This window comes from Cyprinodon tularosa, unplaced genomic scaffold, assembly GCF_016077235.1.
Source record: "Cyprinodon tularosa strain WSP-4 unplaced genomic scaffold, ASM1607723v1 ctg273, whole genome shotgun sequence".
Lineage (NCBI taxonomy): Eukaryota > Metazoa > Chordata > Actinopteri > Cyprinodontiformes > Cyprinodontidae > Cyprinodon > Cyprinodon tularosa.
The window spans coordinates 1,622,799-1,641,482 of record NW_024038978.1 but is presented as its reverse complement, the minus strand read 5'-3'; the positions used below and the strand labels follow the sequence as shown (position 1 = coordinate 1,641,482).

The following is an 18,684-nucleotide window of genomic DNA, read 5'->3' as shown; positions in this document are numbered from 1 at the left end:
GCAGACAATTTGAGATAAATTAATTACTTATTAACATATATGAAAATGATAACATACAATAAGTTCCCCTGTTATTGGACAATTAAGTCTTTAACCTACAGTAGTTACCATATATATATATATATATATATATATATATATATATACAGATAAGTGCTAGGCTGCATTCTCTCTCTCACTGTCCTCATTAGGAATTCCTACACTCAAACGCAGAAACACACAATAACTACCCACTGAGACACTCTCTGTGCCTCTGTGAAATGGCACCAAGGAAACCCACAGGAGTCTCCCACTGAGGACCATTGACGTCAACAGTGTATTTGACGAAACCACTTCATGTGCAAATACCATTTCTTCTTTAGTCTGACTCTAATACTCAAATACAACCTTGTATGATTAATTGTTTTGGTGAGCTGCTGGTGAATCATATATTTATTGGTTTCACATTTGTAAACTGGACATCCAGTGGCAGAGGTGGTTCTGGGAATCAGCAGAGATCAGGGCTGCGCTGCAAAAACAATGTAGAAATAAGTCAAAGTGTCTTAAATTAAGTGTATTACCCTCAATTTCAGTAGAGAAATAAGATGATTTGCCAATGCAATGAGGATTTTCACTGTTAAAATAAGGTAATTAGATAATATACTTTAAATAAGACAATTATTTGTTTCATTTTTATTTTAAATGTAAATTGTCTTGTTCCATTGGCAAAGTGTCTCACTTACCTCCTCAATAATAAAAAAAAAAGACTTATCTAGATTTCCATTTTGACCCAGTGCTTAGGACAGTGACAACAGCTTCAAGGAGGGGGGAGAGGTTATACCCAAAATATTAAGCTTTTCCAATAGATATAAATCGATTAGTTAGTGGCTTTAAAAATTAACATTTGATGCCTTTAAGTAGAAAGCCATATCTATAAAAACAGGAACAAACAAGAAGTTCATTTCGGGACATGAATTCAGCTCAGAAGCTTTAGGTGGAGAACTATGAATATGAATAATTCAGTTTTAATCTGTTTGATCCAAACTCTTTGTGAAGGATGAACTTGCATTACACTGACTATGAAACGGGACACCCTGCTAAGAAGCTGAAAGTAGATCCAATGCCAATGACAAAGCTTTACTGAGGAAAAGAGTGATGTTTAAAACTTAATTATAGATTTTTAAAGTAAAACTTTAAGGAACATGCTGGAATGCAAGACCCTAAATTTCACAATGTTCTTTGACACCATATAATATAAATGCAAATCTCTAAGTTGATTTTTCTCTTCCTTTGTTTGTTGGCACAATGCAAACCCTTGTTATGAAGATCTGAACGTTAAGAAACCAAGAGTTTGTGCAGTACAACCCGACTGAAAACTGTGTGCTGCTTGGATTTTAATTCACATTCCTGCTGCTTTGAATGGTGTCTGTTTTCAAATCATGGGTCTGGATTTTAAAGTTTTCAGATGCATTAGGACAGTTTCCATAACATATACCCTGTCCATATACGGCTTTAAAACATGATATTATTTTGGACGTTTGAGACTAATGTCCACACTGAATTTAACTTTGATCATTGGTGTCAGAGGATGCATTGGTGTCAGAGGTGTTGGGAAAAGAGGCCTTTTCCTCACAGACTCTCATTCTCTTTACCATGATTCTCCCCTGAGGTTCACTCCAGGAGACACCATGATAGAAAGACACAAAAGCCAAGGACCAGAATCTGTAGACGGATCAAAGGCTAGGTAGACCTTTTGGCTAGTATTTCCACCACTTTGCTGCAAAAACAGACCATTCTGCAACATTTCTCTCTGAGTTTACATGAAACTTTGAAATACCAAGAAAGCAGAGATTGCCTGCTGCAAGCCTGGGCTGTTGAATACTAGAGGCAACTCAGGCTTTTCCAAAATGCGGGTCGACAGATGCTTCAGGTCTGGCAAATTTAGGGCAAGATTTTCCAGTTAAACAATACTGATTTTTGATGATTTTTTATCTTTTCATGTGTTTACTATTCTGCAACCTGACCAAGAGGCTAATGGTGACTGCATGGTACCCCATGCTGACATGCTTTGAGCTGTTGTTTAAAGCTAAAGCAAATTTTATTTCACTTCAAGTTTAAATGCTGATTCAATGTTAAGGGTTATGTGTTTCCCCTGAAGAAATTCCTCATATTTGATTAGCAAATAATGAAGAAGGAGTCCTTAAGATGTGATCCCTCATGTCTGTTAGCTGCTAGCTCAATCCAAGAAGGTTAAGATTAATTTAAGATAACTGAAGGTTAAAGATTCCTGATTTTGTAAATCATTTAAAATTACTTTGCCAGATAACGTTGTATTTCCCCTTTGGATTTGCTTGTAGTATCAAGAAATTGGTGAAACTTAATTGGCACAGCCCTTTTTTCTGTAGTGTTGCATGACATTTAATAATAATGCATAAGGTCAATACTGTGACTTGCTGCAACTATCAGTTGTGTCAATTCTATAGTAGTTGTGTTGATAAGAAACATTAAAAGCATGAGGCTGTTTCAATTCTGATGCTGCAAAAAGCTTTAAGAGAAAAAAGAAGCACAGCAACCTGAAAACCTTTGGTGGCAGTGACAGGGCAGCAAGGGGTGAAATTGATCTCCTTTCATATAACACATTTCTAATAACATCAGCAGTTTTAATGTGTTAAAGTTCAATGAAGTGGGTCTCTGAAGCATTGCCTTTACATTACAGTGTTTTCAATCTTGAAGAAGGGAGATGCATACATTGCTCGCATGGATGCTCATTTATATCAGCCATCAAGTTTGTTGGTTTTAAAGTAACCGGAATGTTATAGTTTGCAAAAATGAATTCATGACAGAGGAATTTAATATTGATCCTAACAGTAAAACACCATTCAGAACCTGGGAGGAAGTGAACAGCTGGACTTGTGTTAAAAGAAAACTTCTGTCTGAGTGGGAGTTGAGTGGGACCATTTGGCACAGAAGCAACTGCAGCATCAACACAAGCCTTTACAGACCACTGAAATAGTGGTAAAGACAATAGATAATATTGTATTTGGTCAGATCTCTTATCAGATACTATTAACTATTATAATCCTAAAGAACAAAAGCAAAAACACAAGCAATATCAGTATAGTAATCAATATTTGGTAGAGGGAGGAGTGTTTTCTTCTTAGTCTTTTAATAGATGCAGGTAACAACTTAATATAAGAGCTGCATTAATAAATCTGAGATAAATTTTACCATTTTAGAGAGGATTTTCTAAATTAATTCATATGTCTGTCCATTTATCAGACACTCTTAAATTAGGGATTTTAATGATTAAATACCGGTACATGTTTCAGTTTTGTCATATGTGCTCACATAAATTGCCAATTTTTTATTTATTTTTGATTCTCAAAGAAAAACAATTAAAATTGCCTTTTCACAAGAATGTGTCAAGAAGATGTGTTACACCACTCTTGTGGTTTAAACTTAATTGATTGCAATCTTTGATGGGATGCAGTTTTTTTTCTAGTCACATGTAGTGTACAAAAGTGATTCCATCCTTACCTATTGCTCCCAAATTGTCAGTCAGTTGTGTAACAGAATGTAGCAAGGTTTTGTAATATAGCAGCAAGCTTCAAGAGATATTTTGTTATTTTTGATCAAGACCTGTCATTTAAATCCCATATCAAAGAGGCTTCTATAATTTCCTTCTTTCATCTGTGGAAAATTGAAAAAAAAAAAGCATCTTGTCCAGGGGTAATACTGAGAAAATAGTCCATGCATTTGTTACTTCAAGGCTGGACTATAGTAATTCTTTACAATCAGAAAGTCCACAAATTGTAGTTAAAAAGCCTTCAGCTGCTTCAAAATGCTGCAGCCAGATTTCTGATAAGAATTTAAAAGAGATCATATCTCTCCTATCCTAGCTTTTCTTTCTTTATTCTTTATTGGCTTCCAGTTAAATCTATAATAGAATTTTAAATTCTCTTGCTCACATATAAAGCATTAAATGACCAAGCTTCATCCTATATCAGGGATATAATAATTCTTAACATAGCACTTCGCTCTCAATCTGCAGGTTTACTGTTGGTTTACTAGAATGTCTAAAAGAAGAATGGGAAGCAGATCAGCAAGTTACCAGGCTCCTCTCCTGTGTGAACTAACTAACCGTTCCAGTCCATGAGGCACACACCCTGTATAGTTTTAAGGGAAGGCTTAAAATTATTCTTTTTTTATAAAGCTTGTAAATAGAGTGGCTCAGGTTATCCTGCTATAGGTTTATAATATTGGAGGACATAGGGATCCCTTTTCATTTTATTGCCTTATTCTATCTTTATGTTCTATGTTATATCTAAATGATTTGCTAGTTCAACCTCTAACTTTATGCTCTCTCTGCTTTATATCATTATAGTAGCTGTTTTGTTTGGCTGTGACACCATCCTGGAGAGGAATATCACCTGTGCTGCTGCCACCAACAGCTTTGTTTATAGATGTTGTAGCTTGGTCTGTCTTTCAGTGTAGTCTTGTTTGTCTTATTTTGACTAACTGTATGCACTCTCTTTTATCCTCTGACATGTGAGCTGGCTCAGGGCTCATCTGCCTGGCTTTTCGTTTCCTGGACCGGGCCACCTGTGAAGATGTTTGACAGTTACCTTTTGTGTCTTTGCTTCTTTCTGTATGTCTGCTTCTGTCTCCTTGAACCCCAGTCGGCCTCTGCAGATGGCCGCTCACACTGAGCCTGGTTCTGCTGGGGGTCTCTTCCTGTTAAAAGGGAGTTTTCCTCTCCACTGTCGCTACATGCATTCTTCATTCAACATATACACTGTTTGTAGTGTCAAATAAACACATCACCAACACTGTCTTACACATCTCATTCTGTAGCTACTTCTTATTTTGTGGACAGACAAAAAATACAGTGGCACCAACATTGCAATATCATGTACTATACAGGCAAGTTATACCAAACAGGTGAAGCTGCTGCTGCAGAATTTATGCAACTTCAACCCAAAAGTCCAAACAGTCCAGTCTGGTTAGATAAAGATGTACTCACCTCTTAATGCTGCGAGCATGAAGTGGCTCTAGCAGGTGAGATTAACACATACTTTAAAAATATTGTTTGATCATTTGGGGTTGGGTGACCGGATGTCTAAATTTTCCTAGGACAGTCCCTAGACGGAGGACACAGAACAACAAATCAGAGTCCATAATCAAACAACCTAGCCAGGATGGACCAATCAGGACCTTGGAAGGATGGTGAGAAACAAAAAAACAGAGTCAAAAATAAAACAACCCACTGGAGGACAGTCGGGAGGCCCACAACAAAGAACAGTCTCTGTAGGACGGTGGGAGGCCACAACGAACAGTCATAGGAAACCGGCGATGAAAAAAATCTCTGGAGGACAACCAGAGGTCCTTCATGTGTGCTGCGGTAAACTAGGGGGCCGCTGTCTCCAGCACTGGATCCTTGGGGTTTGCAGCCTACGGAACATGACCCTTAGAGGCCCATCTGTGGCGATGAAACCCTGAAGGGTGCTGTCACAGGAGTAGCAATTCACGGGCAGCAGAGGCAGCAAGGATTGAGATCCTAAAAATGTGGCATAGCTTGAGACGTATAAAGAGGCGCCACTGCTGAAGACCCACAAAGAGGCACCATCAGTGAAGATCCATGTAGAGATGCCACTGCTGAAACCCATGAAGAGCCAACAGTGATGACCCAACATGAGGCACTGCAGATGGTGAGGGACACTCACACAGAGGCCTTTGAGACAAGTACCACCCACAGAGGGGCTCTTGGAAAGGAGGAGCACCCACAGAGGGGCCTTGCAAACTAGGAATGCCCATGGAGGGACTTTGGAGACCAGAAAGGCCTACAGGGGACCCTTGGGGATGAGAAGCGCCCACAGGGGAGCCTTGGAGCAGAATTTCCTCAAAGCTCTGACTCAAGAAGGGGTCCAAGATGAGCAAAGGTGTCAAAGGATAGAAAGTAACATGCTCAGGGTCCTTAGATTGCACAGAGCGGGCTCAGGGGTCTCTGGGGACAGTTCACTAAGAGGCTCTATAGCGGGCTCACAAAGATCTAAAGGAAAAGTCACCAAGGGGCCCAGAAATCTAGAGAATAGTCACAAAGGGGCCCTAAATCTGGGTAGGAGTCACTACGTGACCCTAAATCTCGAGATAAGTCACCAAGGGCCCCTAAATTTGGAGATGAGTCCCTAAGGGGCTCTGGCTAAGAAGCAACTAAATGACAGAGAGCTGATGGAGTTGGCATGACTTTGAAAAAATGTTATTATTATTATTTTTTCTTATTGTGATGAGTTCAGTGGGAGAAGCAGTGGTGAAATTTATGAATCTGCTCAACAAGGAGGCTTAGTTGGTTGTTGAATGAGGTCAATAATTGCTCTTGTGCATTCCGTTGTTGTACGCTGCTAAAAAAAAAAAAACCAGAAACATGTAAACAACACAATATTAGTTTGATCAAATGAAACTTGTGGGAAATGAAACTGTCCACTTAGGGAGCAAAACTGATTAATAATCAATTTCGCACTCTCACACTCTGTTGTGTAGAATAGCCAACAGGTGGAAAACACACTCAATAAAGGAATGTTCTTTAGGTGGGGACCACAGACCACTTCTCAGTACCTATACTTTCTGGCTGATGTTATTGTAATCTTTTAATGTTTGTGGTGCTTTCACACTCTTGGTAGCATGAGACGGACTCTACAACCCACAAACGGGGCACAGGTAGTGCAGCTCATCCAGGTGGGCTCATCACTGCAAGCTGTGGCAAGGTTTGCTGTTTCTGTCACATTAGTGTCCAGAGGCTGGAGTGGCTACCAGGACTTTGGCTAGTACACCAGGAGACGTGGGGGAGGCTGTAGAAGGGCATAACCCATCAGCAAGGAGTAACAGGACGAACACTGCCAGAGCCCTGCAAAATCACCTCCAGCAGACCATGGGTGAGCTGAAACAGTTAGTAACTGACTCCATGAGGGTGGTATGAGGGCCCTACGTCCATAGATGTGGGTTGTGCTCACTGTGCAAGATGCTTGGTATTTGCCAGAGAACTTTTCACAGATTAAAGCACGTTCACACTGAACACATGTAACAGACAGGTATGACAGGAGACACAAAGCGATCTGCTGCCGGCACCATCCTTCAACAGGACCGCTTTGGCAGTGGGTCAGTAATTGTGTGTTGGGGCATTACTTTGGAGGGCCACAAAGCCCTCCATGTGTCCACCACATGTAACATGACTGCCTCTAGGTACTGAGATGAGATCTCCAGACCGCTTGGGAGACCATAAGCTGGTACAATTGACTCTGGGTTCCTCCTAATGCAGTGAAATACAGACCTTGTGTGGCGGGAATCTGCCAGCAGTTCCGTAAGGTTGAACGCATTAAGGCTATGGACGGGTCAGCCCGTTCCCAGACATAAATCTGATTGAACACATCTGGGATTTCATGTCTCGATCCATCCACCAATGTCACATTGCACCATACATTCTCCAGGAGTTGGGGATGCTTTAGTCCAGGTCTCTCAGGAGATCCCTCAAGAGACCACCTCATCAGGAGCAGGCCCAGGCATTGTAGAGAGGTCACATGGAGACCACACAATACTTGTCAAGTGGTTCACACTTTGTTTTTGGTATTTTAACTGCAGTTTTCCCCCACTTGAAAAGGCAGTTTGCTTCCAGAGATCTCACAGGATTTCACTCATCACACCAAAGTTGATTCTTTCCTTTTTTGTCTTTTATTTGAAAGTTCAATCAACAATAGTAGTAGCAGTATTAGTAGTAGTAGTAGTAGTAGGTGAAAAACCTTTAAATATAAACAGAAAACACAATGATTAACATTCTTTAAACAAAATTGTTCCTGAAACAAAATATAAGATTTAAACCCAAAATCAAACATATTCAAAGAATTATTCAGTGATACATTTTAACATTCTAGTGTTCATTTACTTTCTCAAATACATTTTAAATGATTCCTCTTTTTTTTTTTCTTCTTTTTTATTTATTTATATATATTTTTTTCTCAATGTTTCAACATTTCAGTCTAAATATTCAAATAATTTGTGGCTCACCGGCTCCTTCTCCTTGGAACAAACTTTCCTGCAGTGCATTCACCCAGGCACCCTCATAGTGCTCATTGTTTCTTAGTGAGTGAACATCTCCCAACTGATCCTTTAATTATCTTCACCTGTCTCCAGGTTGGGAGACACTCTCCCTATACTCAGTCAGAGGAGGGCGGGGCCTGAATTCAGCTTAACACCTCCCACTCGATCTTCCCACAGAAACTGCTGGAAAGATCGCATGTATCAGTCAATATACAGTCAATTTACAGTCCGACTTCCTTCTGGGTTTCCTGCTTGCTCCTCTGCTGGCAGGAGAACAACTAGTCGTCTGACATCTCTGTGAAGGATTGTAAACTGTGTGTCCCTCAGAATGCTGGATGGAGGAAGCTTGGATGCAGGATTCTTGGATGCGGGCCTCACCTCTGGAGTGCACAAACTTGTTACAACTTTAACATTTACATCCCGCACAATGCCTCTAGTATCTGCATTAACGCTGATGACTCTTCCAAGCTTAAAGTGACCCCTCAATGCATTCTGGTCACACAGCCAAACAATGTCTCCGACTGCAACATTTCTTTTCATAGTGTGCCATTTACTCCTGATAAAAAGATTAGGTCCAGCAAGCTGGCTCCAGGACCTCCAGAAAGTGTTAACCTGGTGATGCATTTCTTGAAGTCTCTTGTAGGGATAACTTGTGAAATCAAAGGTTTTCCAGTCACCACTTGATGATGCTCGTCCCAGCAGAAGTGAATTAGGTGTGACATACTGCACAGTGTCCTCTCGGCTCTGTACCCTGGCATCAATGGGACGTTCATTTGCAAGGTTGGCAGCAAGCTGAAGTGTTGTTTGGAACTCACTGAAGCTTAGTCCCGACTCTCTTCCCAGGCTCTGGAATGCTCTTTTCACAATCCGGACACCTGCTTCAGCAGAGCCATTGCGATGAGGGGAATCCGCTGGCTGGATTTTCCACTGCCATTCAGTTCCATTCTGAGCTGAAGTTTCTTCTACAGCGGACCTGTTCAACCCATCCAGAAATTGATACAACTCCTCCAGAACCGGTTTGGCACCAATAAAATTGGTCCCTGGATCAGACCAGATCTTTTTAGGGTGACCCCGAATAGCTGTAAATCTTTGGTAAGCCATTAGAAAACTTTCAGTTGACATAGAGTTAGCAAGCTCTGTGTGAATTGCTCTGCTGGCCATGCAGCAGAATGCCAACCCCCAAACCTTCATCTTGACTCTCCTCTTCACATCATCTTTAACCTGATATGGTCCAAACAGGTCAACTGTTGTAAACTCAAATGGGGCTGCGGGCCGAGTTCTTTCTTGAGGTAAATCACTCATTATTTGCCGACATAATTTGGCTCTGGTTTTCTTGCAGATCACACAATTGTTAATTACTTTTTGAGTAATTCTTCTTCCTTTGATGATCCATGCTTTCTTTCTCACCTTCAGAAGAGTTGCAGCCACTCCCTCATGACCTCTGTTGTGAGCTTCGTAAACCAACAGCATTGAGACCCAGGCATTGTATGGTAACAGGGGAACACCAACCTTGTCTTCATTGAAAGCCTGGATCCTCCCACCACAAAGCAGAAGCCCAGATTCTTCCTCTTTGTAAACCACCAAACGGTCTATGGTAGTGGCTGGAAAGGTGACACCGTCCTGTGCAGCAAGAAAAAGATCTCTTAAAGCATCCTGGCGCTCCATTACAGTAATGACCCCAGTTAATGGCACTGCCTCCCACTTTGAGGTTCTCAAGATCCTCTTTTGACCTACAAAGCGTTTTGCAGCCCGCCAGACCTGGGCAATCACTCGGAGGAGCAAACCCAAATTGCTAAAGCGTCGTACATCCACCAAGTTCCTGACTGCAGTATTGGTGGGCGGTCTCCGAGGTTCTGGATCTGGTGGTTCTTTCTTTGCCTGTGCTCTTGTAAGTACAGCAGCAAACGATTTTTTCTGCATCTTTCCAATGGTTTCTCTTTCAGTTAATGAAACATCCTTTGGAGACTTTATTGGCCACTTACCAGTTGGTAGACTGAGAAAGTTTGGGCCTTGCTGCCATGCAGAGTCTTCCTCCAAATCCTTTGAACCAGACCCACGAGTGATGATATCAGCAATGTTCAGGGGACCAGGGATCCACAGCCAATCCTGAAGTTGTGTACTATCTTGGATTTCTCCAATCCTATTGGCAAAAAAGGACTGGAAACCATAACTTTCACGTTGAATTGCACAGAGAACAGTTTGGCTGTCAACAAAGTGGTACCATTGTTTTACTTTAATTTTGCAATACTGCACAAAGTACCTCTTCAGTCGGGCAGCAAATACTGCTCCACACAGCTCAGCCTTGACAGCTTCCCCCTTGTGGTCTAAGGGTGTTAGTTTAGCCTTAGATTCTACCAGCCGTACCACAGGACCTTGATCACATGCCCAGCGCAGGTAGAGGACAGCACCATAAGCCTGCTCACTGCCATCAGAGAAGGTAATTGCATCAGGCTCAGCAGATGCAAACACTGGTGTCAAAGCTCTTGGAAACTTAACCTGGTTCAGCTTGGTATATTCTTCAAAGAGATGAATGGCATCTGCTCTAAGCTTTTCTGAGAGTGCAAGGTCCCAAGTGTCTTTGATAGTTCTAAGCTTAGCTTCCTGAAATGCTCTGCGGACTAGAATGGCCCCTTTCTGCTTAACAGGTGTTGTCAGACCAATTGGGTCATATAATGCAGAAACTTGGCTGAGTAATTGTCGACGTGTTAGTGGGTTTGGTGTCTGGGCTCTCACCTCTTCCAGTTGAAGATTTCTCCCTTGTTTCATTTTCCTTTTTCTCTTTGAGAAGTTTATTCCAACCATGACATGGAGCTTGTCATCTTCCACTGTATAGCCAAGACCAAGAGCTTTGTTGTCATCCTCTTTAAGCTGATTTGGCAGAATCATCTTTGTAGCAGCCTCCCGTTCTTGTTTCTCAGTAGGCTGGTTTCCACTTTGACCAGAGAAGACCCATGGTTTTAACTCGAACCCGCCTGCATTCAGGATCTGCTCCACATTTCCAGTGATAATTTTGAGCTGGTTCAAGTTGTTATGAGAGGTCAAAAGATCATCAACATAGCTATGCTCTTCAATTACTCTCCGCTCCTCCACAAAATGGCTGAACTGGGGGAGTTTAGCTGTCTCTCTTAAAGCAAGTTGAGCAATACATCCTGCTGGCTTATCACCAATGTTGACTCTAGTGATTGCAAACTCACCCAGCTCCTCCTCCTCAGAGTCACGCCACAGGAACCTATGTAGGTGTACCTCTCGGTCTTCAAGCCATACTGAATTATACATCTTGCGTATGTCTCCCAGGGCAGCAAATCTTCCACTTCGGAATCTGAGAAGTACAGCTCTGATTGAATTTAGCACATCTGGGCCCTTCAGCAGAAGATCATTCAAACTCACCCCTCTACACTTTTGACTGCTGTTCCAGACCAACCTGACTGGAGTTGTGACAGAGTGTGGGTTTGGTGCAATGAGGTGACTGATGTACCATACTGGGCCAGTCCATGTATCCAAGATGTCTTTAGACAACTTCATTGCAGCTCGCCGCTTAACCATCTCATGAATTTGAGCTGCATATGCGGCCTTCCACTCTGGGTCCTTAGCCAGTTGCCTCTCAGTCCTCATGAATGTAGCTTCAACTGCACTCCTGTTGCAATGTAATGTGGCTGGATCTTCTACCCAGGGATAGCTGGCATGCCAATGAGGCTTCCCACTATGTTCATCTGAAACGACATATGTTAGTCCACTTTTTACCACTTCCAGCTCCCTTTCTTCAGAGAGAGTCATCTCTTTGCCACCTGGCTGGCAGTTTCCACAGCGGCAACCTCCACATTTTGGGATGCAACCAGCACCGATGCTGTCCCATTTCCACCACTCTAGAAACCTGGAAGTAGAAGCTACACAATTTGATTTGTGAGGTTTAATGGCAGTCAAAGGCTGTTGGCTCTGTGTACTTGGCACTACACAAACATGTTCTTCATACCTCACAGCAGCAGTTCTCATAGATCTTGCGAAGTGTGTTCGTGATGTGTGGGCTGTCATTGTGACCTCTTCAAAGAGCTCAGGATGGGTGCCAGCAACTGTTTTTCCCATTGGTCCATCCCACAGCACAAGATCTCCAATGGTGCATATTTTCTGTGGAGCTAGCTGGCCCTCTTTGTGGCTTACAAGGAGATGGATCTCTTTTGGTCTTACTAGTTCACTGAGTGGAATGCCTGGAAAGAACTTTTGCAGCTTCTTTGGAGACACATGTTTTTGTATGTCAGCAATACTGTCTAGGCCATAACAAACAAGCTGGTGAGACTTGAAAGTGCCTCTTGAGCTGCGGACACGGATTTTCAGGAGGTATCGCTTTGTTTTGACAAAGACTTTCATGCCTCCTACACCATGAACCACAAGCGTGATGTCTTCACTCCTGAGATTTAGTCGGCCTGCTGCCTCATGAGTGATATAATTTGTGTCAGAAGCTAGATCAATCAGGGTCCCGATTTTTTGTCCATCATTAGCTGTGACTTCCTGAATCATCATTAAGACAGGCCACTCTGTTAGCCCATTCTCTGTTAGAAGACTTGAGTGACTTTTTGCAACATGGGAAACCCTTGACGTTGTGTTACAAAATACATTCTGACATTGTTGGGCTAGTTCTGGTGGGAGTTTTTTCACAAATTCTTCTTGGGCTTCAGTGTAATTTCTTGTATTTCTACCTCCCACTGTTCCACTTCTGCTTCTCCTTTGAGTTGTGCTGCCTCTAGATGTTTCAGCATTTGGACACAGATGATAGTGATGGTCCGTGTCCCTCCTTTTCTCACACTCAGAATTTTTGCACAAGAAAAAAGTTTTGCAGTAATCACCAGGATTGTGGATGTCCAGACATCTCCAACATGCTCCCATTTTCCGTACTGCATCCTTCTTCTCTGCAAGATTAAGTGCACAGAATTTCTTACAGAAATAGAGCTTTTTCCTGTGCCTGAAATGCCCACAGACTACACACCCTGAGGGAGGGCTACTTGCTTGGTTTGCGATTCTAGTCCTTGCTTGCCTCTGCTCTGGTCGAGATTCCTTCCTCACTGGATCCTCATTCTTTAGTTGGTCAAGCTGTTCATAGATGCTTTCCTGACTCTTGAGGAAGTCCAGAAGATCTTCAAAGCGCTTCTCTGATTTAGTACTTCTCTCTGCAGCATAGAGAAGCCATTCTTTCTTTAACCCATCAGGGAGTTTGCTCTCAATTGACTTTGTCACAAGAGGATTTTTTAAAGCGCCACTGTCACCAAGGTCATTGAGGTCATCAAGGGCTTTTTCAATAGTTTGGATCAGTTCAACAATTTTCTTAGGCTGGTGACTTTTGACAGGAGGAAGTCTCTGAAGCTCTTCAATTATTTCAATAGCAATAGCTGATTGGCATCCAAACCTGTTTTCTAGTACACGAAAAATGTCATCTGCTGTTTTGTAGGTTACCAGTCGAAGGTCTCTTATTATTTTTTCATCTAAACTGTCAATGAGCTGAAACTTTTTCACTTCTTTTGACCCCGTGGGTTCTCCTTGACTCTGAAGAGCCTCCCAATCTCTTCTCCAGCGATGAAAATCGCGCCTGACGCCAGTAAATTTGGGGAGTGAGGTTGGCTTCAATTTGATAACTGATGTTGGGTAGCTGATGGAAGACGTACTTAAAGTTTTTCCAGCACTTTCTTTAGCCTTGGCTTCTATAAACTCTGCCTTTCTGGACATTAACTTTGGAACCATCTGTTCAAGCTCTCTTACACGCAGGTGAAATTCTTTTTGCTCAGCTGGAGGGGCCCAGCACTTCCACTGTGTGTACAACTCTTTTGTCTTCTTCACCAATCTTTCCATGCAGTCAAACATGAAGTCAAAAGCCTCTTTATTTCCTCCAGAGTCAAAAGACATTACACTCTCTACTTTTTCCTCTGCAGCTTTAACTGCCATTGTCAGTTCCTCTTCTCCAAAGTTTTCCCAAAGCGTCTTCTGGATCAGATTTTTAAGCTCCTTCAGTTTCATTTCACATTCACTTGCAGTTTTATCAATGTCAGCCCTTTGCTGCTCATTTAACTTTGAATCTTCTTCAGAGTCTTCTTGCAAGTCTCTATCTACAAGATACTGAGCTTCCACATCTTCATTTGCTTCCATAACTTTATTAGACTCAATTATTAGTTCCTTGAAACTGTCTTTGAGCTCCTCTTCTGACATTATGGCATGCATTCGAACAATGTTGTTGGCCAGCCGGGAAAATAGCCGTTTAGCAGATGTCCTGTTTCTCTTCAGCTGCTCTAAAGACTCTGAGTCAGCCATTTTGAGTTTCAATAGGGTTCCTGACTCTGCCAATCTTCTGGCCGGTTTTTCACTGTCAAGTGGTTCACACTTTGTTTTTGGTATTTTAACTGCAGGTTTCCCCCACTTGAAAAGGCAGTTTGCTTCCAGAGATCTCACAGGATTTCACTCATCACACCAAAGTTGATTCTTTCCTTTTTTGTCTTTTATTTGAAAGTTCAATCAACAATAGTAGTAGCAGTATTAGTAGTAGTAGTAGTAGTAGGTGAAAAACCTTTAAATATAAACAGAAAACACAATGATTAACATTCTTTAAACAAAATTGTTCCTGAAACAAAATATAAGATTTAAACCCAAAATCAAACATATTCAAAGAATTATTCAGTGATACATTTTAACATTCTAGTGTTCATTTACTTTCTCAAATACATTTTAAATGATTCCTCTTTTTTTTTTTTCTTCTTTTTCTTTTTTATTTATTTATATATATTTTTTTCTCAATGTTTCAACATTTCAGTCTAAATATTCAAATAATTTGTGGCTCACCGGCTCCTTCTCCTTGGAACAAACTTTCCTGCAGTGCATTCACCCAGGCACCCTCATAGTGCTCATTGTTTCTTAGTGAGTGAACATCTCCCAACTGATCCTTTAATTATCTTCACCTGTCTCCAGGTTGGGAGACACTCTCCCTATACTCAGTCAGAGGAGGGCGGGGCCTGAATTCAGCTTAACAATACTGAACCTCATTTTGACCTGTTTTAAGGACACTACTTAAAAGTTGGATTAGCCTGTAGTGTGTTTTTCCATTTCAATTTTGTGTGTGACTCAAAATCCAGGTCTCCATTGGTTAATATATTTTATTTCCATTGATGATATTTGTGTGATTTTGTTGTCAGCAAATTCAACTTTGTACAGAACAAAGTATTCTATTAGAACATGTCATTCATTCATGATGCGTTATTTGAGTGCTCCCTTATTTTTTTTTGAGCAGGGTAGTTCTTGAGCCAGCTGCCGGATGGGCTCTGATGGGTCATTTCTTGCTGGATTCTACTGTCAAGTAGAATAACAACCCAAATGCAGAGACAGAGGCTGAGGTGATTTCTTGAAGATTTAATAATGAGTGGTGGCAACAGAGGCATATCTCCAGAAACAACCAGGAAACACATGAACCAGAACAGAGAGGAACACAGAGGTTAAGGAGTGAGTTTAGAGAATCCAGGAAAGAGTAACTGCAGAGGAGGAGTATACAGGTGCTGGTCATAAAATTAGAATATCATGAAAAAGTAGATTGATTTCAGTAATTCCATTTAAAAAGTGAAACTTGTATATTATATTCATACATTACATACAAACTCATATATTTCAGATGTTTATTTTGTTTTATTTTGATGATTACAAATGACAACAAATGAAAATCTCAAATTCATCATATCAGAAAATTAGAATATTACTGAAGACCAATAAAAACAAAGGATTTATAGAAATGTTGGCCAACTGAAAAGTATGAACATGAAAAGTATGAGCATGTACAGCACTCAGTATTTAGTTGGGCCTCCTTTGGCCTGTATTACTGCAGCAATGCGGCGTGGCATGGAGTCGATCAGTCTGTGGCACTGCTCAGGTGTTATGATAGCCCAGGTTGCTCTAATAGTGGCTTTTAGCTCTTCTGAATTGTTGGGTCTGGTGTATTGCATCTTCTTCTTCACAATACCCCATAGATTTTCTATGGGGTTAAGGTCAGGAGAGTTTGCTGGCCAATTAAGAACAGGGATACCATGGTCCTTCAACCAGGTACTGGTAGCTTTGGCACTGTGTGCAGGTGCCAAGTCCTGTTGGAAAATGAAATCTGCATCTCCAAAAAGTTGGTCAGCTGCAGGAAGCATGAAGTGCTCTAAAACGTCCTGGTATGTGGCTGCGTTGACCCTGGACCTCAGAAAACACAATGGACCAACACCAGCAGATGACATGGCACCCCAAACCATCACTGACTGTGGAAACTTTACACTGGACTTCAAGCAACGTGGATGAAGTGCCTCTCTTCTTTTCCTCCAGACTCTGGGACCTTGATTTCCAAAGGAAATGCAAAATTTACTTTCATCAGAGAACATGACTTTGGACCACTCACCAGCAGTCCAGTCCTGTTTCTCTTTAGCCCAGGCAAGACGCTTCTGACGCTGTCTGTGGTTCAAGAGTGGCTTGACACAAGGAATGCGACAGCAGAAACCCATGTCTTTCATACGTCTGTGTGTGGTGGTTCTTGAAGCACTCACTCCAGCTGCAGTCCACTCTTTGTGAATCTCCCCCACATTTTTGAATGGGTTTTGTTTCACAATCCTCTCCAGGGTGCGGTTATCTCTCTTGCTTGTACACTTTTTTCGACCACATCTTTTCCTTCCCTTCGCCTCTCTATTAATGTGCTTGGACACTGAGCTCTGTGAACAGCCAGCCTCTTTAGCGATGACCTTTTGTGTCTTGCCCTCCTTGTGCAAGGTGTCGATGGTCGTCTTTTGGACAACTGTCAAGTCAGCAGTCTTCCCCATGATTGTGTAGCCTATAGAACTAGACTGAAAGACCATTTAAAGGCTTTTGCAGGTGGTTTGAGTTAATTAGCTGATTAGAGTGTGGCACCAGGGGCCATCAATTTTGAACCTTTTCAAAATATTCTAATTTTCTGATATGATGAATTTGAGATTTTCATTTGTTGTCATTTGTAATCATCAAAATTAAACAAAATAAACATCTGAAATATATGAGTTTGTATGTAATGTATGAATATAATATACAAGTTTCACTTTTTAAATGGAATTACTGAAATCAATCTACTTTTTCATGATATTCTAATTTTATGACCAGCACCTGTATATACCAAACAGAACAATGAATGAAGAAATGAACTGACTGGGGGCAGGTGTGGACAAAAGGAACTAGAAGGGAGCTACTGTAAGGGAAAGCAGAGTAACCAAGAAATAAAACATTACTTAAATATTACTAGAAAATAAATTAAATGGCACTAAAGATAAATGAAACTATTGACTAGAAAACGCAGAAATACATAAATCAAGTTGTAACTAAAAACTCAAAGTAAAAAACTTGAACAAAACCAAAAATCCAGATTAACAGATGATAACATTTGTCTTCTCAGTTTGGAGATATTCATAAAAAAATATCAGTGAGTTAGCGACTGATAAACAGCAAAAGAGGCATTAACCAATAAACTTAGAATTGTTAGTAGATATCCCCCGGTTAAATGTGCATTTAGACTGTTCAGTTTTTGCCTCCAAACAATAACAGCTATTTTTAGTTGTTTTGGTAAGTAAAGTTTTTTGGCATTTCCTCAGATGAGGAAAATAGATAAATAATAAAAAAAAACATGAATATTTATATTAGGATTAAAATAGTGACTCCAGGTTCTCATCTAAAAAAAAACTGTTAACTGGTTATTTTCAGTGTGGTATCTCGGCCTAGGCTTCAATGTTTTCTTAAAGGGGTTGTGAAATTATTATCTCTGTTTTGAATATGGAATACAGATAGACGACAACACATGAAAAGAACAGAAAAACTAGGAGTCTTGTAAACTATACAGTTTTGTATTCATTGTAAGTATTTTGGTGTGAACATTTCAAGCTAGGGAGATTACCCAATACTGCCCTAAAAATATGAACTAGGCAATAAAATTGAAACCAGAAGGCTAAAATTCAAGTGATCTGAGATCTTGCAGAGATATAAGCGTATTTCCTTACATGGTGTTACACCTCAAGTAGCCAAACAATTGATGGAATGAGAAAGTAGGTCACGTACTGACCATTGGAGATTCTCTAGCATACAATAGTTAAAATCTGTCTTAATGCAGACAGAGGGTCTACAAAGATAACTTTGAGATTAAGTCCAGCCTGCACCTCTAATCTGTCCCACTTGCTTCCATTCTGCAGCGGAGGCTCATATGTCTAGAATAATGCTGACTTAAGAGTTGTACTGCATTTAAACATATTCAATAATACCAGTTGGGTTTTCTGGGAAGGGCATTTTTGGGCTACAACATCAAATGCATAGGAAGGTTATGGTAGACTGCTCCTATTTAACTGAAGGTTTGTCAAACATATCATTCTGTTATAATCTAACCACACCATGTCTAGTTTTCAGCATCAGTAGAATGCTTCTAATTTCTTTCTCAGTTTAGCTCAAAAGTTTTAATGAGTCCATGTGCAGCATCACCAAAAGCAACAGTGAGTAAAATCAAAGCAACAGTTTATTTACACTGAGTGCAAAACAAAAGATGTGATTATAAAGACAGCACTAAATCAAAACCATGGGATAAGGTAGGAACAATGTTTTTTTCACTTCACTGAC

The 18,684-nt window shown here is 40.8% G+C and overlaps 2 protein-coding genes across 2 annotated transcripts; both read right to left on the bottom strand.

The window, feature by feature from the left end:
* Positions 1-8,283: 8,283 nt before the first annotated feature.
* Positions 8,284-12,179, bottom strand: LOC119786499. The gene is made up of 3 exons (XM_038289924.1): positions 12,038-12,179; positions 11,853-11,951; positions 8,284-11,777 (listed from the first exon to the last, which is right to left on the bottom strand). Exon 3 carries the CDS (start codon positions 11,677-11,679, stop codon positions 8,284-8,286), a length of 3,396 nt encoding a protein of 1,131 aa, XP_038145852.1. The 5' UTR covers positions 11,680-11,777; positions 11,853-11,951; positions 12,038-12,179.
* A 378-nt stretch (positions 12,180-12,557) lies between these two features.
* LOC119786474 lies at positions 12,558-15,055 on the bottom strand. The gene is made up of 2 exons (XM_038289862.1): positions 13,046-15,055; positions 12,558-12,968 (listed from the first exon to the last, which is right to left on the bottom strand). Exons 1-2 carry the CDS (start codon positions 14,356-14,358, stop codon positions 12,902-12,904), a joined length of 1,380 nt encoding a protein of 459 aa, XP_038145790.1. The 5' UTR covers positions 14,359-15,055; the 3' UTR covers positions 12,558-12,901.
* Between the last annotated feature and the right edge of the window lie 3,629 nt (positions 15,056-18,684).

Bases quoted from the DNA above. Each gene is read 5' to 3' on its own strand.
- LOC119786499 (XM_038289924.1), bottom strand. From the start codon at position 11,679: ATGAGGACTGAGAGGCAACTGGCTAAGGACCCAGAGTGGAAGGCCGCA.
- LOC119786474 (XM_038289862.1), bottom strand. From the start codon at position 14,358: ATGGCTGACTCAGAGTCTTTAGAGCAGCTGAAGAGAAACAGGACATCT. The intron at 12,969-13,045 runs GTGTGTAGTCTG...TTAATCTTGCAG, and splicing joins GCAAGTAGCCCTCCCTCAGG to AGAAGAAGGATGCAGTACGG.